Raw genomic sequence first — 27,865 nt, 5'->3', positions numbered from 1 at the left:
AATTATACTCCAATAAAGATGTTAAAAAAAAATTCAAATAGCCCAGTGGTATGCAATCTTCGCATGCCTTCTTTTTTTTTTTTTTGGCCACGCAGTGAGCCTTGTGGAATCTTAGTTCCCCGACCAGCAATTGAACACCCCCGCCCTGGCAGTGAAAGCGCCGGAGTCCTAATGGACCACAGGGAATCCCCTTCGCATGCCATTTATTTGAGCAATTGGTAATTGCCAGACACTTAATATGAAGATGTATACAAATACTAATACTCACGTTGCTTAACAACTCTTATTGTACACTCACTGTGTGCCAGGCACTGTTCTGAGCACTTCACATAAATAATCATTTAATATCCACCACAACCCAGATAGATACTGTTACTGCTCCTACTTACCAGATGAGGACATGAGACTTGTACATGTTAAGTACATTATCCTATTTAAATCTCTCATCAGTTCTATGAAATCCCTATCTTACAAATGATGAAATTGAACTTGCCCAAGGTCACACAGCAAATAAAAGTCAGAATTCATATTCAGACCCAGGTCTGTGACTCCACCACCAATCTGTGCCCTTAACTACTGCCCAGTACTGCCTCACCAGACTTTGGGGAGGATCTGGTGAAAAGTGTGTGGAAGTCCATTGGGAGGTGTCTCAGCTGACCTAACTATAGACACTTTCATTACTATTGACACACTACAGGTCTTGATGAGCATACAGGGCAGGAGGTCCACGCCCAGACCCTAATGAGCTCTCCCTTACCAACTGCTGACCATTCAGTTCAGAGAGGTTAGGTCCCTTCACTCCTTCATATCCACTTCGCCCCCCAGAGCACAGTCACATAATGGGGAGACACTGCACAGAGTGGTTGGGGACCAGATGTCCATGGAGAGGTAGCACGCTGGGGCGCAGAGAGGATTATTGTCAGCGTTGCACATAGAGCAGGACACTGGAAACATGAAGAGGGAGGCAATGCAGGACTAGGGGTCTTCAGAGAACCCCAGCCCTCTCATCCCAACTCCAGGGCCGACCTTGGGGCCGCTGGCCAAGGTACTGCCCAGACCCCTAGCTGGAAGCAGAGGACCCCAAAGGAGGGAGGATCCTGGGGGAACTAGGGTCTTGGAAGGGCAGTCTCTCCTCACTCGACCCTACGTCCTGGTCTCTGGGAACAGCGCCCTTGCTGCAGTGGACGGAAAGCAAGGCTAGGTCAGGCTGAGCAGGAGGGCCCTCCACCAGAAGCGACAGTGGTGGAAACAGTGTAAAAGAAGGGGCGTGGCGTGCGCGGAGCTGGATGAAGAGGGAGGCCAGGCGAAAATTTGAGGGCAAGCGGCCAATCCTCCCCCTGGGCGAGGCCAAACAAGAGGGCGGGGCAAGAAAGCAGAGCCTAGGCCTGGGGGCAGGCATAGGGGCGTGGTCAGAGGGGTGGGGCCAGGGTCCGTGGGCGGTGCTAACCGAAAGTAGCGCCTCCCAGTCGTCCTTCGGCGCCTGCTTGGCCAGGTAACGCTCGCGCTTTATCTTGGTAGCCAGGGCGGCTGGCACGTCGGGCACGAGCCAGGCGATGAGGCCCAGGAAGAACACCACGTGCTGGGGAGAAGGAGGGGCCAAAGAGAAGGACTGCTTTAGCAATCTTAATCTGCCGAGCGTTTACTAAATGCAAGGCACTATTCTGAGGGTTTCCGGGTATTCATTCAGTTAATCCTCACAACTCTAGGAGGTGAGTAAATTACTTTCCCTGTTTTACCTGTAAAGAAACCGAAGCATAAAGAGGTCCTCATTTGCCCAAAGACACAGAGGTATAATTCGAACCCCTTAACACTAGGGACCCTGTTAGAATCAGAGCTAGAGAAAGGATCTTGAGCAAAGCTGGAAGGAGCTCCAGGGCTGTTGCCAAGAGACAATAATAGTAGTAGTCGTGACATTAATTCACTGAGCACCCACTATGCTGTGCAAGTACTTGCCACTGAATCTTCAGAGCGATCCTCTGAAGTAGATCCTATTCTGTAATACACCCCGTTTACAGCCAGTCAGCCGCACAGCCTGAACTTGGACCCGGGTCTGTCCGACGCACAGATGTCTGAGCCTACCTCGAAGGCGATGATGAAGCCCAGACGCACAGCCAGCAGCTTCCAGTAGAAGAGGGTGAGATTCCTCTGAGCGTCGCGAAAGCCCTTGTACCTGGGTTGAGGAGGGCGCGGGGTCCCGCGAGGTTCTCGACTCCGCGACCGGCACTCCCACCCCTCCCCACCCTAGAGCCTGGCCCTGCCAGGTTAGCAGTACCCTCAGCCAGCTCTGCCCTCTAGCCGCCCCCTAGACTCAGCTTCCTGCCCTCCCAGTTAGGCCCCGCCCCACCCCTCCCACAAGCTCACTGCCCCGCCTCCAGATTCAGCACCCCGCCCCCAGCCAGGCCCAGCGGGTCCGCAGACTCAGGGCCCCGCCCCTCCCAAGCAGGCCCCGCCCCACCTCCTTCAGCCCCGGCTGGTGGGTCTCCCACCTGCAGTTGCGTGTGGTTGCCCTAGGCAAGGTAAGCAGGGGGTGCGGGCGCCAGCATGAAGTTGATGTGGCAGGAAGTCCGAGGTGAAGGCCATGAGGAAAGCCTGCAAGGGGGCTTCACAGGAAGGCCGTCCCGCCTTTCAGGGCCCAGTCTCCTAACTCATCCCCGCCCAGGTCCAGCCCCACTCCCGCAGACAGGAGCCTGTTCCCGAGGATCCTAGCCTTCTGCCCCTATTTCCCAATCTCTCACCCTGATTTCCACCCTCAGCCCCCATTTCCCTATTCCCGAGCCTCCTCCCAGTCTCTGATCTTCGTTTCCCCCTCTGACCCTGTATTTCCCTCCTTACCCCCCTCTCCTCACATTCACGATGACAGAAAGGTAGATAATGGCTTCAAGCAGGAGCAGCCGGGTCCGCTCAGCCGCCAGCCGCCAGTACTCACACAGAACTTCTGGGTGTCCGGTCGGATCTCCACCCAGTTGTTGAGCAGAGCAAACAGGGGTGCCGGTGGGAAGGCTGCCACGAAGATGGTGATGAACCTAGACTGCAGCACTGGAGTTGGGGAGCGTCAGGCCTGGGGTCACCTCCCCTGCTGGGCCAGGCCCCCAGGAACCCTGCTGGGCCTGGTACTGCTGGGCCACTGCTCGCCCATCTCCAGGTATTCATCAAACTGGCCCTTGAACTCAATGAGCTCACAGTCCTCCTCCCAGCGCCGCTGCTCCTGCCTGATCTGGGTGTCCTGCAGCCCGGCCAGGTGTCTCTTCTGCCGCCAGGTCTTCAGCTTCCTGGGACCAGACAATGCCATTTCTATCCTCCCACTCCCTTAAAGATAGGCACCATGATTATTCACACTTTACAGAGGAGGAAATGGAGACTCAGAGACCTGGCCCAAGGCTCCCCAAGTTGTAAATGGTGCAACCAGAGCTCAAGTCCTGTTTGTTAGACTCCAGAGTCCAGGGCTCTTAAACTCTGTGCTTCCTACATGGCCATTCTCGGTCTCTGAAAGCCCTTCCCCAATCTAAAATGCTAATAGAAAGCCCTCCTCTTTCCTGTTCAGCATATCATTTAATCCACTCAACTCTCTTGGAGAGGTATTATTGTCCCCATTGTACAGGTGAGCAAACTGAGGCTTAGAGAGCAGCAAAGCCAGAGCTTACAGGAGGCAGAACTAGGACTTATGTTCCAGGGTCCTGACCCCCATGGTGGGGGGTGGTTTCTGCTTTGCTCTCATAAAGGCCCCCTGCCCCAGCCTGACTAGGCCCAACCCCCAGATCATCCCCTGCGCTCACAGCACAACGAACTCCTGCACGTTGCTGACCAGCTGTTTGCCCACTGTGATGATGAAGAGCTGTTGAGCAAGCTCGAGAAGTCAGCCTCCAGGCTCACTGTGATTGGCAGACACACAGCACCTTACTCAGGGCTTAGGGGCTGGCCCCCTACTCCTTGGAGGCCCCAGAGGCAGATCCTGCCCTGCCAGGCCTGAGGGTGTGATGCCCCCACCATCCCTCAAGAGCTGGCTCTCTAAGGATGCTCACGTCCTCGTTCCACATGCCAAGCAGCCTGCCATGCTCACCAGGGTATCCCACAAACCTGTAGACCTACCGCATCTGTTGGCAATGTGCCCACCCCTTCTGGAGCCAGGCCACGGCTAAACTCCACGCTGAGGCTGACCTCTCTCCCTGCCCACCCACTGAGAGATAACTCTGGTGACTGGGCTGCTGGGAGGCCTTGTCCCACCGCCCCCAACTAGGCTATGTTCCCAAGGCCGGTTGGGACCATGGCCCATATCTACTGCTCAACCCATAAGAAGTCAATTGGGTATTTCTGGCCCAGGAAGAGGGAGTCATGCTGCTGGTGGGGGGAGGGGTGGTTCTTTTGGTGATTCTCCCTCCCATTCCTGCCAAATGACAATGGCAATTACACAGTAACACCACCTCCTGGGAGTCTAGCCCTTGAGGACTCCTGACCCATCCTTGTTAAAAACTGGAAGCTCCTAGAGGGAAGGCCCAGCTCTGGTTCATTTCTGTGTCCCCAACATCCAGTCCAGACTGCTCAGTGGAAAGGCGACCACAAAGATGGTGATGAAGCCAAATGTCAGCAATGGGAGGTTGAGTGAATGAATGAATGCAGGTGTTCGAGTTTCACATTTACCCAATGATGCACTGGAATATTACAGTTGAGAAAATTGAAGCCCAGGGATTTCCTTGGGGCAGCGGTTCAGACTCCATGCTCCCAATGCAGAGGGCCCAGGTTCGATCCCTGGTCAGGGAACTAGATGCCACGTGCATGCCACAACTAAGAGTTCACATGCTACAACTAAGGAGCCTGCGAGCCACAACTAAGGAGCCTGCCTGCCACAACTAAGACCCAGCACAACCTAAATAAATAAATAAATAAATATGTTTTTTAAAAAATTGAAGTACAGGGAAATCAAGGACCAACTTCAAGGTCAAGACCTTGGTAGAGACAAATCTAGAGGCTCAAGGATGCTGCCACTCTGCTGGAAAATCATCTGAGAGTCGACAGCCTTGGTGGGGGTGGGTGGGGGAGTCCTCACCTGCCTTTGAAGAATGCCACAAAGAAGGGAGAGGAGTAGATGGACTCCCCTGGCGGTCCAGTGGTTAAGGCTCTGCACTCCCAGTGCAGAGGACATGGGTTCTATCCTTGGTTGGGGAAGATCCAGCATGCTGTGTGGCGTGGCCAAGAAAAACAAAAAAAGAAAGGAGAGGAGTAGAAATTGACAAACTGGAAGATGAAGACTTTAAAAGTGAAGGCATCTTCATGGAGGGTCTGGGCTCTGTGCATCTCTGGGAAAAAGGCAGAGCTGGTCAGAGTTTTATTGAGTGTAAGGGGGCAGGCCCAGCCCATTGGGTCAGCTCATATGCTTCTGTCCCCAATCCACCTTCCCCTAAGGCCAACCATGCCCCCCTGGCCACATTCATCTGAGGTTGGCTGAGCAGGCTGGGGACACCAAGGTGGGAGCTGCAGGCTCTGAGATGCAGGGAGCCCTGCCTCAGGGCTCACAGTTTCCAAGTGATGCCAGGACGCCCCTGCGATCTCCTGCCCTTACTCATCCCACCTGGTGAGTTGCTCAGCCAGTGAGGTGTAGATCTGGCCCAGGAGGAGTATCAGTACCAGGTAGGGCACAGTGCTGCCGATGTTGGCAACATTACCAGCCTAGGCAGCGTGATGTCTGTCACCTTGAGCCCAGCCACGTGGAGAGGCAGAAGGAACTTGAGGATGCCCCCGTTGTGCCCAGAGTCTGGAACAGTGGTCCCACCCTCCATTGCTCCACGGGGCACTCACCTGGGTCATGAGCACAGAGTTGGCCGTGTGGAACATTGCAATGCTGATGATGCCACAGTAAATGATGACAGACACCAGGAAAATCATCACCACACAGAGCTGGGGGCCAGCAGGGAGAGCTGTCAGAGCTGGAAGGCAGGTCCACCAGGGCACCAGCGCATCCCGGAGGGCACAGTCCTTCCAGAGCAAGGGCCCAATGCCCCCTCACCATGATGAGGATGGCTGCAGAGCTGGTGAGTAGGTGGGGAAGACGGGTGTGGGGTGGGAAGTAGGGCTCCTTCAGGCCTGTCACTGGGTTCTGGGCCATCTGTGGGGCCAGGGCAGCAAACTCTGGATGTGGGCACTCCTATCAGAGGGAGCAACAGAAATGTACATCCCAGGGCCCAAGGGTCTGGGTGTCATGACCCTGGGGTGGGGGAAGCCTCCTGCCTTTTCCTGTTTGCACAGGGAGCTCTGGAAATGCAGGAATGAGGTCTGATTCATTTTTGTTTCTGCAGGGCCTTTTTTCCCTAAGGCCTGGCTAAGAGCCTGTGGATGGATGGATGGATGGATGGATGGATGGGTGGATGGGTGGGTGAGTAGACAGAGAAGTAAACAACAAATGGATGCACATGTAGGAGAGGGCTGGATAGTCTGAAGGATGGGTGGCAGTAGGTGGACAGGTGGGTGGGCAAACTAGACAGGCCAATCTCTATAAGTGAATGCACAGATGTGTGGGTAGATGGGCAGACGGGTGCATGTATGGATGGATGGCTAGGCGGAGGAGGACACGAGGGTGTGGTTGGGTGGATGATGGACACGAGGATGGATGGGTAGATGGATGGATGTGTGGATGAATAGATAATGTATTAGTTATTCAATAACTATTAACCGACCACATACACTCTGCAGTAGACACTGGATATGACATGATGAACAAACTGGACAAAATCTAAGTCCTAACAGAGTTTACAGTCTAGATGGGGAGACGGACATTAGATAAATGAACACAAATATGTACTTGTGAATAACTCATATGAAGGAAAACTGGTCTTCAGGGATGGTCACTCAGAGGAAATGACATTTTAGCTAGGACCTAAAAGACAAACAGGTGCTAAGTAAGGGAAAATGCAGGAGAAGCACGGCAGGGGTTGGGGAGGAGACTGTGTGCAGAGGCAGGGCCACTCTTTGAGTCACGTGAGTTGTATAATTCACTGCTCTAAGAGGTGCCGGGGGCTTCCCTGGTGGCGCAGTGGTTGAGAATCTTCCTGCTAATGCAGGGGACACGGGTTCGAGCCCTGGTCTGGGAGGGTCCCACATGTCGCGGAGCAACTAGGCCCGTGAGCCACAACTACTGAGCCTGCGTGTCTGGAGTCTGTGCTCTGCAACAAGAGAGGCCACGATAGTGAGAGGCCCGCGCACCGCGATGAAGAGTGGCCCCTGCTCGCCACAGCTAGAGAAAGCCCTTGCACAGAAACAAAGACACAACACAGCCAAAAATAAATAAATAAACTCCTACTCCCAACATCTTCTTAAAAAAAAAAAAAAAGAGGTACCGTTCACAATGACTTCGTTACTTCAGTTTTTCCTTCCTGCTTTTTCAGTCCTCCAGAACCTGTTTAACCAATCAATACCTTATATTAAATCCTCTCTGTTGAAATAACTAGTCTCGTTTCTATCTTCTTGTCAACCCTAACTGTTGGGTAGATTACATTATGGATATCTGGACAGATGGATAGGTGGAGAGAGAGATTTGTGATTCACAGATTCACCCATCAAATGTTTAATGAGCACTTTCTATATGCTAGGGACTGTTCTGGGCCCTAGGGAGACAGCAACAGCACACACAAGGTCTCTGGAGCTCACATCCTAGTGGCAGAGGACAGACAAAAAACAATAAACAAGAAAATGTAGTGATAAATGCTGTGATGAGATTAAAACAGTGATAGGGAGCCTCTGCAGATTGGGTGATCAAGGAAGGCCTCTTTATTTTTATTTATTTATTTATTTTGGCCACCGCCTCGCAGCTTGTGGGGTTTTAGTTCCCCAACCAGGGATTGAACCCAGGCCCTTGGCAGTGAGAGTGCAGAGTCCTAACCACTGGCCATCAGGGAATTCCCCAGAAAGTCCTCTTTAAAAGGGTAGCATTTAAGTCAAGATATGAATGACAAAAAGTAGGCCATATAAAGTCTGGAAGAAGATTCTAGCAGAGAACAGCCAGTGCCAAGGCTCTGGGGTGGAAATAACCCTGTCCTATTCAAGAAACAGCAGGGAGCCAGTGGAGGCAGTGGAGGAGAACTAGGCAGAAGCCAGATCACACAGGGTTGTGGGCTGCTGTGAGGGGCTTAGATAGTTTTCCAAGTGCATATGAGAACCCACTAGAACGCTTTGAGTAGGATAATTCAGGATGTGATTCGTATCTTCAAAAGATTGCCCCCAAAAAAAAAAAAAAAAAAAGATTGCCCCAGGGCCTTCCCTGGTGGTGCAGTGGTTGAGAGTCCGCCTGCCAATGCAGGGGACACGGATTCGTGCCCCGGTCCAGGAAGATCCCACATGCCGCGGAGCGGCTGGGCCCGTGAGCCATGGCCGCTGAGCCTGCGTGTCCGGAGCCTGTGCTCCGCAACGGGAGAGGCCACAGCAGTGAGAGGCCCGCGTACAGAAAAAAAAAAAAAAAAAAAAAGATTGCCCTGGTAGCTGGGAATGGATTGAATGGCGGCAAACATAAGAGCAGAGAGATATATTGGGAGGCTACTGCAGGGGTTCAGGTAAGAGAGAATTGTGGTTTGGACTGGGGCTAGCGGGTGGGGAAAGTGAGGGTGGCAGTGGAGACGGAGAAAAGCAAACAGATTCAGGATCCATGATTAGATGTTTGGATGGACAGGTGGATGGCTAGATGGGTAGGTGAGTGGAACGCTTCTCTCCTTCTTCCCTGTTTCAGGAAGAGTTTCTCTTTGAGCCTCCAAATGCCTCTAGTATTTAACTTCACCAAACCTTATATCATCCTGATGTCAGGGGAGGGTGGGAAAGTGACCCAGGAAAATTGTAGGGAAGAGTCAGATCTGGATCCTGGGATGCTGGACTCCAGAGTCCGAGCTGTTCCCAGCATGCCTTATGGCCTCTGAGAACTGCAGGAAGCAGAGTTCTGGGCCTGGAGGGCTGAGCTGGGCATCACCTCCTCTTCCTGGAAGTCACTGCAGTCCCAGTGGTGGGCCAAGGTGGTAGTGTTGTGCTTCCAGTGCTCCAGGAAGGCCGTGGCCCAGAAGCACATGAAGATGCTAAAGAACACAGTTCCCAGATGGTCAAAGAGATAGCCCAGCTGCAGAGGAGGGAGAGAGGGCGCACTGCAGAGGGCACACTGCCTTCCCAGCAGCTAGGCCCAGGTGCTGGGTCCCAAACACCTACCCATTCCCTTGCTCTCTTCCCTGGCTCACCTTGGCCATGGGGCAGATCTCGGAAATATTCCATGTGGCACAAGTATCACAGAGTGAGCACACGAGGAAGGAACTCCTGCTCGCACAGATCTCCTCCCTATGAGCAAAGGGTACCCCATCCCGGGAGGGTCTATCCTCAACCAGCCAGCTGACCCAGCCCATGCAGCTCATCCCCCCAGCACTCCCAGTCATCACGCTGGTACATTTGTGCCCATGGTAACTAGGCCAGAGGTAAAGACCAGGGTACCCACAGAGCAGCACCCAGGCTGTGTAGGTGACAGAATGTGGGGGGACGGAATGCTCATGAGCCTCCATCTCTGTACTCAACCCCAGCTCCCAGCCCTCACCCCCAACACCAGATGCACCAACCAAAGCAGATAGCTGCCTTGTCCCCAAAGTCCTCCTGTATGTGGTGCAGGGGCTGGTACTTTTGCCAGCAGCCCCAGCAGGCCCAGTATGAATAGAGCAATTGTCGAGGGTTGAGGTCTGCACCAGGCACCTGGTACCCGGGCAGATCACAGGGGCCCTAGGGAGAGGAAAGGCAGGAGGGCTGCAGGGAAGTCCCAGAATTTTCTCCTGATGCCCCTGCAGTGGAAGAAAGCTGGGTTTGTGTCATCTCTACCTCACGCAGTGGGAAGGCTGCAGTGTAGACTCCCTCGGTCAGCAGACGGGCCATGACCATCTCTGCACGTTTCTCTTTCCCATAGATTGTTCGGGCCAGGATCTCTGCCACCTGCCAGAAAGAATTCTGGCATCAACTCCGCCCCCGTAAGGTCCCAGCTGGACTCTCCCCAGGCAGTTGTCTCACCACTTGGTGCCTCTGGGTGCTGAAGAAGTAGGAGTCATGGGAAGCCCTGCCCAGGAATCTGTGAGCAGAGCAGGGGTCAGAAGCTGAACCCTCTGACGAATGCGAGACCTAACACGATGGGAGGGCAGTCTCTAGGCTGGGGACACAGGGATAAAACGTGCCCGCTGGACTTCCCTGGTGGCACAGTGGTGAAGAATCCACCTGCCAAATGCACGGGACACGGGTTGGATCCCTGGCCGGGGAAGATCCCACGTGCCATGGAGCAACAAAGCCCGTGCGCCACAACTACTCAGCCTGCGCTCTAGAGCCCGCGAGTCACATCTACTGAGCCCGCGAGCCACAACTACTGAAGCCCGCGCGCCTAGAGCCCGTGCTCGGCAACAAAAGAAGCCACCGCAACGAGAAGCCCGCGCACCGCAACGGAGAGTAACCCCCGCTGGCGGCTGCTAGAGAAAGCCCGCGTGCAGCAACGAAGACCCAACGCAGCCAAAAATAAATAAGTAAAATAAATTTATTTAAAAAAAAATGTGCCAGCTGCTAAAACCAGAGAGCCCTTCTCCCCACAAAGCTCAGCCTGGGCTGGGTGTTTTGCAGCCAGGTGAGCATCTGAGGGACATTGAACGGGTGGGAATCAGGGACGGGGAGCCGCTCGGGCACGGCCTGAACCCCAGGCTGCGGAAAGGACAAGCCTGAGACCTAAAGTGAGTTAAGCAGGAGTTGCCTCACTGGCAAAGCAAGGAGGAGCAATGGAGCCTCGATTTGGCTAAGCCTGCGGTTGGCGCCCCTCCCCTCTGCGGGAGGCCCCGCCCACCCGAGACAAGTCCAGCTTGGAGCGGCGGAAAGTCCAGTGGCTTATTGGGCACGTGTTGCTGCAGAGGTTGCAGCAGGCGAAGGCGCCGCAGTAGCTCCCCCCACCCCCCGTCGGAGTCCGGGTTACGTCGGGCCTGCAGGACTAGGGCAGGGTCACCGGTACCTGGGAAGACTCCGCCCCCGGACTGACCTCGCCCCGGTTCGTCCCTCCCACCTACAGCGGCACACGCTGGCTCAGTTCCTCTGCCAGCAGCTCCTAGGGCGCACAGCTTGGCGAAGTACACGGCGAGGGCGCGGCGCTTGGCAAGACACTACTCCTTGGGGGGCCGGGGTCTCCGGATGGGCCAGAGCCCGGAGCCCCACTTCTCATGATCCCGCCTGGGAGTGACAGTTCCCGTTCTGCGCGCGCGGGCCCTTGGCCACCTTCAAAAGCGCTTTGATTTGCTTTTCCTCGTTTGAAATTCAAACGAGGGGGGAACTAGCACCCTCATTTTACAAACGTGGAGACAGACGCAGACGCTGAGTAGGCCGGAGTCATAGAGTAGTGGCTGCTGGTTCCCATTTATTGAGCACCTCCAATGAGCAGGCCCTGGGCTGAGCGCTTTGCACGCTCGCCAGTTTAATCATCACAGCCCCTCTATGGGCTGACGCTACGGTAAAGCCCATTTTACAGATGAGGTACTGAAGTCGCTTGCGCAGGTCACAAGGCTCGATAGGAAAGCCCGCGCTCGGCCTCGGGGACTGAGCCCCCGCAGCCCGACCGCGCCGCGCTCACCTCCTCCAGGAGCAGCCCGGCCGCGCTCAGGTTCCTCTGGAATTTATCGCGCCAGCTCCGCTGCAGGAGTCGCTGTCACCACGCCCGCCGCGGGGGTCGCAGCTTCTCCTCCCTCACGAGCAGGAAGTCTGTCCCATTACGGGAGCAGAAGGGCAGTTAGGAACAGTCTGCCCCACCCTACCCCACTTCCACCCTGGGTGGGGAGTTGGGGGCTGGGTTTATCAGTCCCACTAAGGCCCAAATTAAAGGAAATAGTTCGTGGGACTTCCCTAGCGGTCAGTGGTTAAGACTCCGCGCTCCCAATGAGGGGGCGCAGGTTCGATACCGCGTGTCGCAACTAAAGATCCCGCAGGAGACAACGAAGGTCCGCGTGTCACAACTAAGACCCGGCACAGTCAAATAAATAAATTTTTTAAAAAAAGGAAAGTTCGCGCCACAGCAAGAGCGACTGGGCTTAGCTCAAAGGAGGAACTGCCCATTGCAAGAAAAGGACCAGAGATGCCACGGGATTCCTCGCGGAGCTAAGACCTCTCTTTCCTCCCTGTAAGAGAGGGACTGTGGGTGGGCTACTCTGGCTGCCAGAGTGAAGCGGTGAAGTGGGGGTAAGAGTCCTGTCTGGCCCCAGTCTCACCGATTTCGGTTTTCCAGTCGCGGAAAATGTTGCCTCCGGAGTCTGGGACACAAATGCTGCAGCGGGACGCGCAGAGACGGTCGTCCTCCGGTTCTTGTCCTCGGCACCATCGCCGTCCTGGGCGCAACAGGACCGGAGTGCGGGTGAGAGGACCCCGGCGCAGGTGCAGGTGCCAGGAACTTCTCCACCAGCCCAGCTGGGCCGCCCCTCCTTCGCCCACCCGCCCGCCCACCGCTGGCTAAATATAAAGCGCAAGTGGAGGCGCTGTCGGCGCGATCTGCGACCCTTCTCCCTCTTCTCCACTCGCTCTCAGCCCCAGAAACACCACCACTACCATAAGTAACAACAGCGACAAAGACAGTAGCCAACATTTGCTGGGCCCTTAATTCAGTGCCTGGCCCAGTGCTAAATATTTTACACGCATTTACTTGTTACAACTCAGAAGAAGTGAGCGGGTGCTCTTGTTCTCTCCATTTTATAGATGACACAAAGGAATTACAGTGACCAACCCAAGGTCACAGCTCTTCACCTTCCTTCTGGACCATGGCCCCAAGCCTCAGTCGGTCCCCTTTGCTCCCAGGAAACACCCCTTCTTTCTAGAATAGAATTGAACACCAACTCTCCCCACTTCACCTCGCCCCCACTGACCCAGCCTCTAGGTCTGAGGTCACAGGGAGGGAGGGGCCCCCCTACCCCCCTACTCCCAGCTTGGGCCTCTGGGGATTTGCCTCCACACAGCTCTGACTTGTCTTGGGCCCTGAGCCCCATGCCACCCTCTGGGCACTGCTCCCCCAAGTCTGTTTCATGGCACGGGGTGGAGGCCGGGGGTGGTGTCATGGCTGGCACCAGGCTGCCCTGGGAGTAAGGAGATCCAGGGCAGCACCAGGGAGTCCCACCCCCATTCCGGACTCACCCAAGGCTCTGGAGGCCTGCCCAGCAGCCTTTGCAGATCTGGCTCCTGCATCTCCTTCCTCATCCTGGGAGCAGGCAACTTGCCTGGGGTTCTCCTTGTTGTCCACAAGGCCGGGCTTGGCTGGTGGCTGGCAGCAGGCAGGAGCTTCACTTACCAGCTCACTGTGGCCTGGGAAGGATGGGGGAAGGAGAAAAAGAGGAGAGGGAGGAGGGAGCCAGGCACCAGTACCGTATTTCCCCTCCTACAGGCAGCCCCAGGCTTCTGGTTGGAAAAGCAAGACCAGGTGGGATCATGTGAGGGGCTGCACCCAGAAGACACCATTGGGGGATGAGGGGAAGGTACAGTCCAGGGGAGAGGGGTACGGAAGGCTAAGGGCATCAGGGCTGCTCCATGGCTCTGCAACCTTGGAGAAACGCCTGACCCTCTCTGGCCTCAGCCTCCCTATCTTAGTCCATTGGACGGCTATAACAAAAAACCACAAACCGGGTAGCTTATGAACAACAGAAATTTATTTCTCATGGCTCTGGAGGCTGGGAGTCCAAGATCAAGTCATCATCACAGCCCAGTTCTGGAGAGGGCCCTCTTCCTTGTTCGCAGCCAGCACTTTTTCTCTGTGTCCTCAGATGGTGGAAGGGGCTAGGCAGCTCTGTGGGGTCCCTCTTATTAGAGCACTAATCCCATTCATGAGGGCTCCGTCCTCATGACCAAATCTGCTCCCAAAGGCCCCTAAGACCATCACACTGTGGACTAGGATTTCAGTGTATGCATCTTGGGGGGACACAACCATTTGGTGCATAGCACTCCCCCTCTGTAGGAAAGGGGCTTGGGGAGGGAAGAAGAGGGGTCTGGGATGTCCTGACAAACAGCACCAGGGCTGGGCTGCAGCACATACACACCCCCACCCCTGGAGAAGCTAGTCCCTGCTCCCTCCAGCTTCCCTCTAGAGCCCTGAAGTCTGTGGGCTCCAGGGCCCGGAGGAGCAAACATGACTACCCTATTCCCAAGGATCCCCTCTAAGTCAGGGCTCACCCCTGAACCAGCCTGGGGGCACAGTCACCACCCCTTCCCTCCAGGTAGCCTCAGGGCCCACAAAGGGAGCAGCAGGGTATTTGCCTTTGAGCTGTCGTAAGGCTTAACCTAACAGTGGAATTTCTGGCACCAAAATGGGGAGAAGGCAACTCCCCGACTTCCGGTGGCCTCCGGACAGGCCACAGAATGGCCTCTGTCTCCAAGGCCCTGAGAGAGGAACTTTATCTGGAGTCTGGACCCTCTCCTGTGCAGGACCTACCACGTGATTGGTGGTGTCCAGTGGAAAACTACTGAAAAATTATTAAGGATTTCAAGATGGCAACAGCAGAGCATTAAACCAGGTGTGGGCCCCCCAGTGCAGAGCCCTGTGGACTGCTCAGGTGCCAGGCCCACAAAGCCGGCCTGAGTCCGTGTGTGTGTGTGTGCACACACATTCTCTTCTCATTCGCTCTCCACGACCCTGCCCAGAGTCCACTCTGCGGGGACAGCCACCAGCTATTAGGAGAATTATGGCTCTGCAGCTCCCTCCTCCCTCGTGCTTCCAGTTCTCTGTACTTCCGTGGAGGCCTCTAAGGGGGTAGCCTATGAAATACTAAAGTGGCACTGGGCCTGGGCTCTGAGGGGCTGAGAAGGCAGCGCTGGGACGGCAGGTGGCCGGCTCCAAGTCTTAGCACCGTTGTGGTCCCCACTTTGTTCTTACTCAGGGAGAAGGGAATTGTTTACCTCTTGGTTTGGGGTGAAAGTGTGTAAGGGGTCGATTCTCTGACTGGAGCAGTGCTAACCAGTGCCAACCAGTGCCCTGCTCTGCTGTGGGGAGGATCTAGGTTACTTCTCCAGAGCAGCCTCTGGCTCTTGGCTGAGCAGGTGGCCAAGAAGGATGCTGACGCTTTAAGGCCTGAGATAACTGGCTGGGATGTGGGGTAGCTGGTGCCCACAACACACACGGGTACCCATAGCTGGAAGGCCACAGTCCAGCCCAGAGGCCACCTTGGCTGGGTCCTGCCTTGCTCTGCCTGGTGGGTGAGGTCTCCTGGAGCTAAGACCAGAGGGAAATGGGCCGAAGCAGAGCTGCAGGCGGCAGTGGGACACTCTGCGGCACGGGAGCAGGAGTCGGCCGGTGGGCTGTGCAGGCTGTGAGGCCTGGGTCCTGCCCAGCAACATTCCTCCTCTGGGACATGGGCTAAGCTCAGGTCTCAGCTCTTAACCTGAGTTGGGGGTAAGAAGGTGCTAAAATCAATGCTTTAGGCCCTGGAAAGGTTGACAAACCTACAGGCAGTGCACAGGGTGGACAGACTGACAAGCAGTGCCATGCAGGCCATCAGTAAGCCAGGAGCGTAAGCCAGGGAGAGCATGCAGGAGCCTCCTGTGTGTGCCAGGAGGGAGAAGCGGGGCAGCATTTTAGGGCAAGTACTGGTGTGTGTGGGCACATGACCATGCATGTGAGTGTGGAGTGTTCAGAGCTGCTTTCTCGAGAGGGGGCTCTGAGGGTCGGCTGGCTGACCTGGGCATCCAGGGCCCTTCCAGCTGGGTCAGACTCAGGCCAGCTCTCTGCCCAGGGGTCCATCTATGGGGCTGGAGAGGGTGTCACAGGGGAGGGAAAGAAAGTATAAAGGCCGATTTTGTAGGCACCTGCCCGCAGGTGCCTACAACTCTAGCCCGCATTCACTAGTGTCTGGCTGATGGGGCAAGGGCACAAGGTCACTCACCTTCCTGCTCCTGTCCTTGCTGGCCTCCTGCCAGCTCACGCCCTGACCCCCCACCTGGCCCAGTCCCTGCCCAGTGATACTTTCTGGTTCCCCCAGGCTGGCAGGGCCCCTGTCCTAAGCATAGCTTGACAGCTTCATGGTCAAAAAAAGGAATTCCAGAGTGAGGTGCTTGCCTCCTGGACACACAGGTGGACTACATTTCCCAACTTCCCCTGCTGCTCTGTGTGACCATGTGACTAGGTGCTGGCCAATGGAATGTGGGCAGAAATGAGGCACACTGTCCTAGGCCAAGTCCATAGAAACCTGCTGGGGGACCTTCCACCTGCACTCATCCCGTCTGCTGACTGGATGTTGATGCCCCAGGACAAACTGGGAAGAAACTCATTGAAGATGTCAGAGGCTGGGTCTCTGAATCAATGTATAGAGCAGAGCCTCCCCACCCACCTTCACTTCCACCTGAGGTGAGACATAGAGAGAAAAAAACTTCTATTAAGTTAAGCCACCGAGAGTTCAGGGTTTACCTGGTACAGCAGATGGTGTTACCTCAACTAACGCGTACAGGCTCTGACTGAAGTCACTTGAGGTCCAGGGCCCAGCTGAGGCACCCCCTCTCCCCAGTCACACTCCATGGTTGCTGCAGGAGGGGGAAGGGCAGGGGGAGGCTGGGGAGATGCTTGAGCCCTCAGGCCTTGCGCATACAGTTCCTCCGTTTCCAGAAACCCAGACTCCTAGGGCAGAGGGAGGAGGCCAGTGGACAGCCAGATGCCCTCAGATGGCTGCCCTACCGAGCCTTGTGCCCCACTTCACTGCCAAGAATTCCACAAGGAAAGTGCTCTGGGGCTGGGAGCCTTCTCAGGCCACCATTCTCCCTGACTAGGACCCTCTGGCCAGCCCTCGGGATGAGATCAATATTCCTGTCCCAGCCTTGGGCCCTGGGTCCTGCTCTGGGTCAACTGAGGGTGGGGAGTGCCCACTCATCATGCCACCACCCCTCAGCTGGGGGGGTCCTCTGGGGGGTTGGGGAGCAGGCCAGCTGCCACCTGGTCCTGGTGCCACAACTGCTCTGCCAGGCCGTTGAGCACATGGGCAATGTCGGCCAGCCCAGCCCGCCCATCCAGCGTGCGTCCATCTGCCAGCCGTCGTCCTGGCACACTCTTCACCCGCAGGAGGGGCAGCTCCCAGGCCTGCCGGAAGGCTGTGAGGTCACGCTCAGGCACGTCCGTGTGCATATACTGGTCAAATCTGGAGGAGGGTCAAGGAGCCTGGCTGGGCACCTCTGCTTACCACTCCATCAAACCCAGCCTTCTCCCTCCTCCCTTGCCCCCAACACCCAGGGTCTGGGGGAGGCCCTGTTGCAGCCTTTAAGATAAAGCCCATGGGGCTGGACCCCATAGCTGGGCAGAGGCAGGCTGCCTGACACCCTTGCTCCGTGGCTTGCCAAGTGTGGCCTCTGACAGTCCTAGGGGCCACCCAAAGGATACTTGGAGCCGATGACCATCCTGACCGCACCAGGGGCCTCGCCTGCTACTCGGGCCAGCTGTCCAGGGAGGTCTTCAAAGGAGGCACGGTCAGTGAAGGAGAAGAGGAAGAGGAAAGCATCTGTTTTCTCCTGGCAAGCCTGGGGATAGAGAGGCTGATTAGCGGCTCACGCGAGGCTTGTAACAGGAGCCTATCGGCTGCAGGGCCCTGCGAAGTCTCAGCACCATCCCTCCCTTCACAGACTGGGAAACTGCGGCCCAGAGCAGGGAGCGGCTGGTCCCAGGGCAGAGGTCTCCCCGCCCAGGCAGCATCCTCAGTCCATTCACGCCCGCTTCTGGCTCCTGCAGACCAGGCAGGCCAGGCTCAGACGCCTGTACTCAGAAGCCCACCTCAGGCAACCAGCCCCTCCTGGACCCACCCAGGCCCACCTTCCTGCTCACCGGCAGCATGTGATCAAACTTTTTGAGCGCAGACTCCCCGCAGTCCCAGAACTCAAAGCGGAACATGACAACACGGTCGCTGGCCTGCAGCTTGGCCGGCCAAAATACCACGGTGGTCTGGATGCCTGGGGAGGCCGGGGTCAGTCACTCAGCATGGGGGAGGCAGAGGTGGAGAGGAGTAGGGGGCCCAGAAGGAAAAGGAAGAGGAGATATGTCCCTACCTTAATGGGTCCTCAGTCTGATGGGGAAGGCATAGTCCCTGACGTGGGAGAATTCTCAGTCCGATGGGGGAAACTGCCCTGCCCCAGAGGAGCCTCCAGTCTACCAGGGAGAGGCAGCCCTAGCCCTAGCCATGACAAAGTAGTTTCCTCTTGTGCACTGGGGAAGCCAAAGGTCCCGGAACACTCTCAGATATTGCAACATGATGGTCAATCAGCATCCAGCGGAAGGAAACAAGAAAGGAAGATTGGTGTTTTCTGAGCACCTACCCCGTGCCAGCTCAGTGCTAGGCATGTTACCACCACTATCGCTAGCACCAACCCCACCACAACCCCAAGGTGTTGGTACTATTATCCCTCTTGGACACAGGAGCGAATGTAGGCTCAGAGAGGTGACTTTCCAAGGTTGCAGAGTAAATGGTAAGGCTGGTTACAAATCCCAGCTTATGTGGTCCAGGGCAAGTCTTTTCTCCACCCCAGGGAAGGCCTCCTAGTAGGGACTCACCAGTGGTCTCGTGGTGCACCACGGGCACCTCCAGGCCAGCCAGCTTGGCCACCAGCGCTGTCTTGCCCACACCACTCTTCCCAGACACAAAGATCTTGTAGCGGGCGGTGTCAATGGCCACAGGCGGGGAAAGCACTGGTCGCTCGAGCAGCCCTGGGGCAAGGAGGGATGCAGGTGGGGTCAGGGAGTCAACGTGCACTTGCCTCGTCATACCTTGGGTGTACAACCTCATCTCTCAGGGCTTCTTCAGTGCCAACCAACCATTCCCTATACAGCACTCATGACAGAGGCCTGGGATACAAGCAGCATCCCTGGAGGAGAAGCTCTGCTGGGAACACCTGTGCTCTGTGAACTGGGCCAGTGCCTACTCCAAAAAAAAAGTTTGATGCATGAGATGATTTTTATTATTTTATTTTATTTTTTGCCGCACCACATGGCTTGCGGGATCTTAGTTCCCCAACCAGGGATCAAACCCAGGACCCGGCAGTGAAAGCACTGAGTCCTAACCACTGAACAACCAGGGAATTCCCTGAGATGTTTTTTATTAATACTATCACATATCCTAGATTTCCCACAGGTAAAAGAAAGGTTTTTCCTAATTCTCTCCTCAGTGAAGAAATATCAGTAAAAGTATTCTTAATTAATATAAACTCCTTAGAACCAATACAGTGAGATATTTATGAATGTTTATTTATTTATTCTTTTTTTTTTGATCCCACCGTGCAGCGTGTGGGATCTTAGTTCCCTTACCAGAGACTGAACCCAGGCCCACAGAAGTGAAAGCGCCGAGTCCTAACCACTGGACCGCCCTGAATGTTTTTAATTTAAATCTTGCAAAAAATAAAGTCTAAACTGTGATCCATCTATAGGTGTAGGACCTGAAAGTCCTAAATTGTGGGCTGCCTGTCACTCTCTGGTCTTAAGCCTTCTGCTGTTTTGTCTCTCCCGGCCAGAGCTGGACTCCTGCAGCCGATGCCAGGCCCCTCTGCTGGCCTGTCAGCTGACCTTGCCTGCGTGAGTTAGCTTCATCCTGGGGAACATGAGTGTCTTACCCTGGAGACAGCAGGATATGGAAGAGGCTTGTCTCTACTCACTAGGGGATCTTGGACAAGTCTGCAACGTGCTGTTGAGAAGGTTAAATTGGAGTCCATTGTATAAAGTGCCCAGCAGAGGGCCTGCCACCAGCTGAGGCCTCAATCAACAGCCTCTCTGGTGACAGTGGTTCCTGGCAGGGTTTTGGCTGTTTCCATGGCTCTGATGACAGAATTAACGCTAAGGAGGTTTGGGGGTGGGGACCCCAGGATAGGGCTTCTGGGGTCCCCAAGGTTGAGAAGTGCAGTGGAGAAGGCCCTCACTGCCCTGCTTCTCTGCTCCACGCCCCCCACCACAGGGGACACTGTTCTCCCCAGGCAGTGGCAGGTGACAGGCTGGGGGAGGGGGGCACTTACCAAACACCCGCCGGCGGTTCTTGCGCAGGATGCAGGCCAGGTACTCCTTGCCCTCGGCGCTCTCGTGCCAGTCTGGGACAATCACTGCGCCTGGGGCAGGTGGTCTGGCCATGGCTGGGCAACCTGACGGGGAGGGGAGATGGTAGAAAGCTGAGAGTAGGGGATGGGAGAGGGTAACTGTTCTAAGCTGTACCTGTGAGGCCTCTTAACCCGCCCTCAGACTCTCCCCTGGAGCCCCAGCTCCCTCCTTGGAGGATGGAGCAACTGTGGAGCCCCACCCTTCTCATTATTACCACTAACATTTTTGGAATCCAAGCTCCCTTTCAACATCCTGAGGTGTTACACACCCCCGTCCCCCTCTTATCACCCAGAAGGTGCAAAGCCATAGTCCTTTCTCCTCCGTATTGCTCCCTGGGGGACAGCCATCCCATTATTGCCCCAGAGGGCATTTACACAGTCCCTAGCTCCCTTGTCACCTCCGGGGGGTGGGGGAGTCACACAGACCTGCTTCTCCTCTGCCTCCTGGATCCTGACTCCCAAGCCCACCCAGCCTTCACCATCAGCAGTCCCCGCGGGCGAACGAGCCCGGGTGGAGACCGCCCCTTTAAAAGCCCGCCCAGCGCTCCCGCCGCCCAGCCCGCAGAGCCAGCTTCCGCCCTGCTTGCGTCCGGCTTCGGCTCAAGCCGCCAGCCCAGGCGCCGGTGCTTGAGGCGCATGTGCGGAGGCTGTTGTCATGGAGACGCGGGGGCGGGGTTAGGCTGCCGGGTTCCACGTAAGTCCTATGTGTGCAGCCACCCCGGCTCAGAGACACCCTGGACAGGGACTTGCTCTCTGGGCCGTGGATCCTCTTCACTTTGCTCAGTCCCAGCCCCAGTCTTTCCTCCAAAACTTGATCAAATCCCCCTTCTCCAGGAGCCTTCCCTGCCTCTTTGCTCCTCAGTTTCCTCTTCCATAAAGTGGAGGTAAAATACTACTACCTCCTAGGGTTCTTTACAACACTGCCTGGTCCATAGCAGTGCTCAATAAGTTTACTTACTATTGTTGTTACTTATTCCTGCTCGGCAGGAACTCGATATGAATGAAACACCACTGGCTTCACAGATGGGGAAAAGGCTGCTGAGAGATGTCAACGGACTTGCTCAGGGTCTTAAAAATGAGTCAGAGGCTCTCCAGTCACTCATTTATTGATTGATTGATTGATGTCACTCATTCAACAAATAATAACTGAGCGCCTAGTGTATGCCTGGCCTGTTCCAGCTGCTGGGAATACAATGGCAACAAGAAGTCCCTGCCCTCCTGGAGCTGATGTTTCAGCACTGAGGCCATGAGCCCTTCTCCACTGTTCCAACACTGGGCATCAGGCCTGTTACCCAGAAGATGGGTACTCAGTAAATGCCCATTAGTTGGACAGGACGCAAAGTGGGTCATTACGGACAGGTTGTCTATTACACTTTTTTTTTTTTGGCTGCGTTGGGTCTTCGTTGCTGCACGCAGGGTTTCTTTAGTTGCGGCGAGCAGGGGCTACTCTTTGTTGCAGTGCGCAGGCTTCTCATTGCGGTGGCTTCTCTTGTTGCGGAGCACAGGCTCTAGGCACGCGCGCTCAGTAGTTGTGGCTCGTGGGCTCTAGAGCGCAGGCTCCGTAGTTGTGGCGCATGGTCTCAGTTGCTCTGCGGCATGTGGGATCTTCCCGGACCAGGGCTCGAACCCATGTCCCCTGCATTGGCAGGCGGATTCTTAAGCACTCTGCCACCAGGGAAGTCCTCTATAAGTTAACTTTTATTGAAGGCCAACTAAGAGCCAGACAGTGGGGGCTTTACAGAGGTTAGCTTGTTTACTTCTATAAACAAACTTGTGGAGTAAATATTATTATCCTTCTTTTCTTTTACAGATGAGGAAACTCAGAGACAACGGGATTGTCTGAAGTCACGCCATACAGGTGGTCAGTGGGAAAACTAGGCTGAGAACCTAGGGTTCCTGGACTCTGAAGGATGTCTCTGTTCTGCCAGATTGGGTCTTGTGTTTTTAAAACTTTGACCCCAGCCACTAGGAGGGCCATTCCTAGTAAAGCTGAAAGCAGCCAGAGGGCCATGAACCCACAAATCATTGAGGTCCATTATGAGGCCCCAAGGGGGTAGAGGGGACAGGGCACTTGCCCGCAACTTGCTTGCACTGCAGCTAGGCAGACATACAACAAATTAATAACCATTCCTACAGGATTCTGCAGCTTGAAACCATTGCCTGTACTCCCAGGTCACTCAGTTCCCCTTCCTGCAGTTCCTAGCGCATCTGCCAGAGGTGGGGTTAATCAAAGCTGTGTGGAGTTCACACTGTGGACCCCGAGTGCCTCAGTCACAGGCCTCAGATCTGATTTATCTCTGGGTTTCCAGACTTCACACCCAGCCCTGCTCAGGCTTGGCTTGTGGAGGGCTCAGGGAGAGTGTGAGGAAAGGGGGCAACTCGACAGAGTGAGCTTACTAGTTAACCTGGAGGCCAGATAAGATGTGAAGTCCTCTTGGGCACAGAGAGGGAGGCTGGTGGTCAGAGGAGCTAGTGGCCGGAGGGTTGGGGGGGATCAGTCTTCACTGCCCTCAGGAGCTCATGGAGAAGACACTTCAGTGAGCGTCAGCAGCCTGTTCAAAACATGGATTCTCGGGCCCCGACCCCCAGGGATTCTGCTTCAGGGGGTCGGATGGGTCTGTGAGCCTGAACATTTAACAGGAGCACTGGGCAGCTCAGAAGCTGGGCTCTGCGTCAGTCGGCTTGGGCGCCACAGACGGGGTGCTGTAAACAACAGAAAGTGTCTTCTCACAGTTCTGGCAGCTGGAGGTCCAAAACCAAGGTGCCAGCAGGGTTGGTTCCTGGTGAAGACTTTCTTCCTGGTTTGCAGGCAGCTGCAGCCTCACAAGGCCTTTTCTCTGTTCACACACACCCTTGGTGTCTCCTCCTCTTTTCATAAGGACAACAGTAATATTGGGTTAAGGCCCCACACTTATGAACTCATTTAACCTTAATTACCTCCTTAAAGGCCCCACCTCCAAATAAGTCACATTGGGGGTTAAGGCTTTAACACGCGGTGGGGGTGACGCAATTCAGTCTGAAACAAGGCCCAAAGGCCTCATTGAACATGGTCACCACTGCTCGGGACAGGAAGCCAGTCGGGGGTTGCAGCCTGGGAGTGGGGTAGTTGGAATTGTGTTTCAGAAGGATGCTGTGAACATGGCCTAGTGAGTTCCTCTCTCCTGTGCCTCTTTGACCACTAAATTGTGTGTCCCCATAAGGATCTCCTCTTTGGGTCTCAAGTGAAACGGGTGGGCCATCTATCTAAAGGCCCTTCTAGTGTAGAACCTTCGGATTAATCCACTCGTTTTTTCATGGTTTGGTCTTCTCCCCAGATGCAGCACCTCCTGGACAAGGCTCCACAAGGCCTCCAAAGGAAGCTCTTCAAGGCAGGGACGCAGGTGGCTCAGGAGGGCAGACACACACAGAAACCTGAGGACCTGGAGGGCAGGGCTGGGGGTGGGTGGGACGCCCAGGGAGTGTAAGTGGAGAAGGGACACCATCAGCTTCATGTTTCCATCTCTTGCTGGGATGCTATAGCTGCTTCCTTCAGGGCTTCCCTGCTTGCCCTCGGGGACGCCACACAGGCACCAGAATGATCTTTTTGCAACATAAATCCACTAATATCACACCCATGATTACAGTCTTCCAGTAGTTTTCACTGCGCTCAGAATAAAATCCAGACTCCATGCCTTCCAGGCCTTCCATGACTGGCCCCTGACTACCTCTCGCTTTCATTTCAACTGCCACCCTCTTCCCCTGGCCTACTGCACTCCAGCGACTCTGGGCTTTTCCTGTTCCCACTTAGGGCCTCTGCGTTGCACCCCACCCCGGGAGCCCCCTGCACCACCCCAGTGCCTCGCATGGATGACTGCTCCCTGGCTCAGGTCTCCTGCACAGAAGCCTTCCTCCTCTACACTCGAGGATATGCCCGCACACCCCTGGCTCACTTTCACATCGTCCTTTCTTGATCCTGAAATTTTAAAACGTATTGTCTGTCTCCCTCACCTAGGACATAAGCTAGGATAGGGGCCTTGTCTTTTTGTTCTGTTATATCCCTGTATTAATTTCCTAGAGCTGCAGTAACAAAGTACCACAGACTGAGTGGCTTAAACAACAGAAATGTATTTTCTCAGTTCTGGAGGTTAAATATCTGTGATCAAGGTGTTGGCAGGGTCAGTTCCTTGGCGCGGTGGTCCCCAACCATTCTGGCACCAGGGACCAGTTTCGTGGAAGACAATTTTTTCCACGGACGGTGGGAGGAGGGGATGGTTTTGGGATGATTCAAGCGCATTACGTTTATTGTGCACTTTATTTCTATTATTATTATGTTGTAATATATAACGAAATAATTATACGACTCACCATAATGCTGACAGGAGGTGGAGCTCAGGCGGAAATGCGAGCGATGGGGAGCGGCTGTAAATACAGATGAAGCTTCGCTCGCCCGCCCGCCACTCACCTCCTGCTGTGTGGCCCGGTTCCTAACGGGCCATGGACCGGTACCAGTCTGTGGCCTTGGGGTTGGGGACCCCTGCGTTGGAGGGCTAAGAGGGAAGGATCCATTCCAGGCCCCTCTCTTTGGCTTGTCGGTGACCATCTTCTCCCAGGGTCTTCACGTCGCCTTCCCTCTGTGTTAAGTCCCTGTCCAATTTCCTCTTCTTATAATGACACCAGTCCTACTGGTTTAGGGCCCACCCTGAATGATCTCATTTTACTTTAATCACCTCCGTAAAGACCTTATCTCCAGGGCTTCCCTGGCAGCCCAGTGGTTAAGACTCTGCCCTTTTACTGCAGGGGGTGTAGGTTTGATCCCTGGTTGGGGGACTAAGATTCTGCAGGCCGTGCGGCCAAAGAAAAAAAAAAAAAAAAGAACTTATTTCTAAATATCACATTCTGAGACACTGGTGCTTAGAACTTCAACATATGAACTTTTTCCAGGGTGGGGGAGACATAATTCAGACCATAATAATCCCTATTGCTTAGAATATGTCTGAAATATAGTAAAAACTTAATAAAAATGTGTTGACTGATTGCCTGGCTATGGCTACAACATGAAGAATGGCTTGAAGGACCAGTTAGGAAGCAGGGCAAACATGCCAGGCACGGGTGGATGAGGACATGTATTTGTCAAATATTTATGAGCACTCTGGGTGCCAGGCCAGACACTGGGAAGACAACAGTGAAAGAGATGCAAGCCCTGCCCTTGTGTGTTCCACATTCTGACACAGACTGGTAAGCAGGGCAGTAGGGTAGAGAGGATTCTAGTCGGCAGATTGAAAATGTCCAGATTACTTTTATTTTATATTTTTTTTGTGGTACGCGGGCCTCTCACTGTTGTGGCCTCTCCCGTTGTGGAGCACAGGCTCTGGACGCGCAGGCTCAGCGGCCATGGCTCACGGGCCCAGTCGCTCTGTGGCATGTGGGATCTTCCCGCACCGGGGCACGAACCCGTGTCCCCTGCATCGGCAGGCGGACTCTCAACCACTGCGCCACCAGGGAAGCCCCAGATTACCTTTAGATACAGGATTTGGGGCTGGAGTTGCCAAATCATCCCCAGGGAGTTCTTTTTAGGCTGGGATGTGAGAGGTTTGTGCTTGGTGGCAAGGCTGGTGTCCTTGACCTGGACAGCCTCGGGTCAATCCCCTGCTTAAAACTCTCTAACAGCCTCCCACTGCACCTGCTGTCCACACCCCTCCCTCACCATGGCCTACAAGGCCCACCTGTGCACTCTGCCCCTACTCGACACTCCAGCCACACTGGCCTTGCTTCTCCTCCTTGCACTTGTCAAGTTCACACCAACCTCAGGGCCTTTCTTCCTGTTGTTCTCTCTGCATGGAATGCTCTTCCCCCCATCTTCGCATGGCTGCTGTTTCTTACATTCACGTCTCAGCTGAACTGTCACCTCAGAAAGGACACTCTGATGAGCCCAACCCCATCACATTCTGTCACATCCCATTTTTATTTTCTTCGTAGTATTCATCTGGAATAATCTTGCTTAGTTGTTTACACATTTGTCTGTCCCTTCTCCTGCCCCTCCACTGACATGTAAGTTCCACAGGGCAGGGGCAGGGCCTGGAAGTGCCCCTTACAGTGGGTACTATATATCTGCTTAATGCAGGAATCCACGCTGGCCAGACGCCTCCTTCTCCACCTCCAGATCCAGCTGGCCACCAGAGGCCGATTTTTCTCTTTACGTTTCTAATCTCTCGTCGTTGCCACTGTCTGGGTTCGGGCACCCATTCCTGGGCTCTGCCTCTCGTCCCCCATCTCCAATTCATTCTCCAGTTCTGTCCACTCCAGTCACACTGACGTCGAGGCTCTGGAGAGGCCAGTCACACCCGGGTCTCTGTGCCTTCGCACAGGCTGCTCCCTCTACTGGAAGACCCTTTTCTTTCCTTCCTCCAGCACTTGCCAGAATCCCTCTCATCCTCGGTTCTTGTGGGTCCCAGGCACTTCATCTGACTCCTCTCCTTCTATTTGGAGCAAGTACAAGTTTTTACCTCCACTGATTCAGACATTTAAGAAACAGCTTTGTTTCCTCGGACTCAATTTAATCTGTCTCTGCTATGCAGACATTTTAATCCAGCAATTTCCTGGCAAACTTAAGTTCAGTGATTCCTCATTCCTCATACAGCTTAAACACTCAGTCTTCACAAGGTTGTTACTTTTCATCCCCCCCTCCTCTGGCCCTGGGGCTCGCGTTCAGTGGGGTGGCGGGGAGGCATGGTGGAGTGCGGGTGGGGTACACAGCCCGCAGATGTCATCCCTCCTGGGCCTTTGTGGGCCTCCTGCTCCAGAGAGAACTCTCCTCTGTACCTTTGCCATGGCCTCGTCCATGCTGGCCTCTGTTAGAGGTGTTCTCTCCTCCCACTGTGGATCCTGGTCATGGGCTTCTGTCCCTGCTACATCTGAGGGGATGACCTCTGGTCACTCTGCATTGTCCTCAGCCCTGAACACCGGCTCCTCTGGACATGCCAGACTCCCCACAGCTTCTCTCACCCTTCCTGGAGCACAGGGAGTCTGTCTTCCCAGTCTGAGGCCTGTAGGTCTGCATATTCTGCATTACTGCCTGCCAGAGGCCAGGCCTGGGCCCCCCCGAGCTGGGATCTCCCAGAAAGGCTCGGTCCTCATCTGCTCTCTGCCTCAGTTTACCAGGGTAAGGCCATCCTTTCCTAGTTCTCTGGCTTCTTCTCAACTGTCCTGCCCCCTGCTGGCTGTGTTGTTTGTTCTACTGACTTCACCTTCTCCTCATCTTTTGGTATGACATAACTGCACTGTCTTTTGGCCTCAGAAGCTCAGGATTTGTAGTCTTTGTTCAGCCAAGGCGACACTCCCTGGCGTGTGATGAGGTTGTGAACTCCTCCAGGGGCAGGCCTCTTTTTGCTTTATCTGTGCCCAGTGCCTCAGGGGTCAGTCCACGTTCAGGGAACATGTGCTGAGAATGAGTGATCCCCAGGGCAGCCCCGGGCCCTCCCGATGAGCGGGCAGCAGCCCAGGTCCCAGGGCCCCAGAGCAGGGGCTTCCTTCTTCCAGGGCCCTCAGCCCTCCTTCTCTTCCCTGCAGTGGGTGGGCGGACAGGCTCCCTGGTAGGGGCATGGCACACTCCGCCAGGCCTCTCAGGCATTTAAAACTTCAGCTCAGCTTTGTGCATACTGACAGGGCCCGGGCCCAGAGCCCAACCCCATGGGGAGAACACTGGCTTTCCCACAGCCGGGGGCTGAAGCAGAGAGGGCAGGCCGGCCAGCTTCGGGATGGTGCTCAGAGGTGTGGCAGAGGCCAGAGAAGGGGTCCTCCCCAGGCTTTACCAACAGAGGTGGAGGAGAAATGGGCAGTTTTCTCCTCT

The 27,865-nt window shown here is 55.0% G+C and overlaps 2 protein-coding genes across 2 annotated transcripts; both read right to left on the bottom strand.

Moving 5' to 3' along the window:
- Nucleotides 1-204: 204 nt before the first annotated feature.
- On the bottom strand, nucleotides 205-13,200 carry LOC309975109 (anoctamin-7-like; the record flags this gene model as incomplete). Its single annotated transcript, XM_082860035.1, is given in 26 exon segments — nucleotides 205-944; nucleotides 1,448-1,579; nucleotides 2,080-2,170; nucleotides 2,487-2,491; nucleotides 2,493-2,507; nucleotides 2,511-2,553; nucleotides 2,555-2,589; nucleotides 2,847-2,929; nucleotides 2,932-3,036; nucleotides 3,133-3,269; nucleotides 3,774-3,832; nucleotides 5,209-5,291; nucleotides 5,559-5,661; nucleotides 5,791-5,889; nucleotides 5,999-6,136; nucleotides 8,942-9,085; nucleotides 9,201-9,297; nucleotides 9,396-9,453; nucleotides 9,456-9,466; nucleotides 9,548-9,726; nucleotides 9,823-9,933; nucleotides 10,573-10,680; nucleotides 10,820-10,952; nucleotides 11,523-11,665; nucleotides 12,225-12,341; nucleotides 13,138-13,200. Coding segments are annotated over 26 exon segments (2,433 nt in total). The 3' UTR covers nucleotides 205-803.
- Nucleotides 13,201-16,864: 3,664 nt separating this feature from the next.
- Nucleotides 16,865-20,086, bottom strand: CPLANE2 (ciliogenesis and planar polarity effector complex subunit 2; the record flags this gene model as incomplete). The annotated part of the gene is made up of 5 exons (XM_082832914.1): nucleotides 19,963-20,086; nucleotides 18,515-18,667; nucleotides 17,792-17,916; nucleotides 17,354-17,490; nucleotides 16,865-17,114 (listed from the first exon to the last, which is right to left on the bottom strand). Exons 1-5 carry the CDS (start codon nucleotides 20,072-20,074, stop codon nucleotides 16,865-16,867), a joined length of 777 nt encoding a protein of 258 aa, XP_082689040.1. The 5' UTR covers nucleotides 20,075-20,086.
- Nucleotides 20,087-27,865: the final 7,779 nt, after the last annotated feature.

The sequence above is a fragment of the Leucopleurus acutus genome (assembly GCF_964270905.1).
Source record: "Leucopleurus acutus genome assembly, chromosome: 2".
NCBI classification, from domain to species: Eukaryota; Metazoa; Chordata; class Mammalia; order Artiodactyla; family Delphinidae; genus Leucopleurus; species Leucopleurus acutus.
The sequence above is the reverse complement of the archived record's forward strand: the minus strand, read 5'-3'. Positions and strand labels throughout refer to the sequence as shown.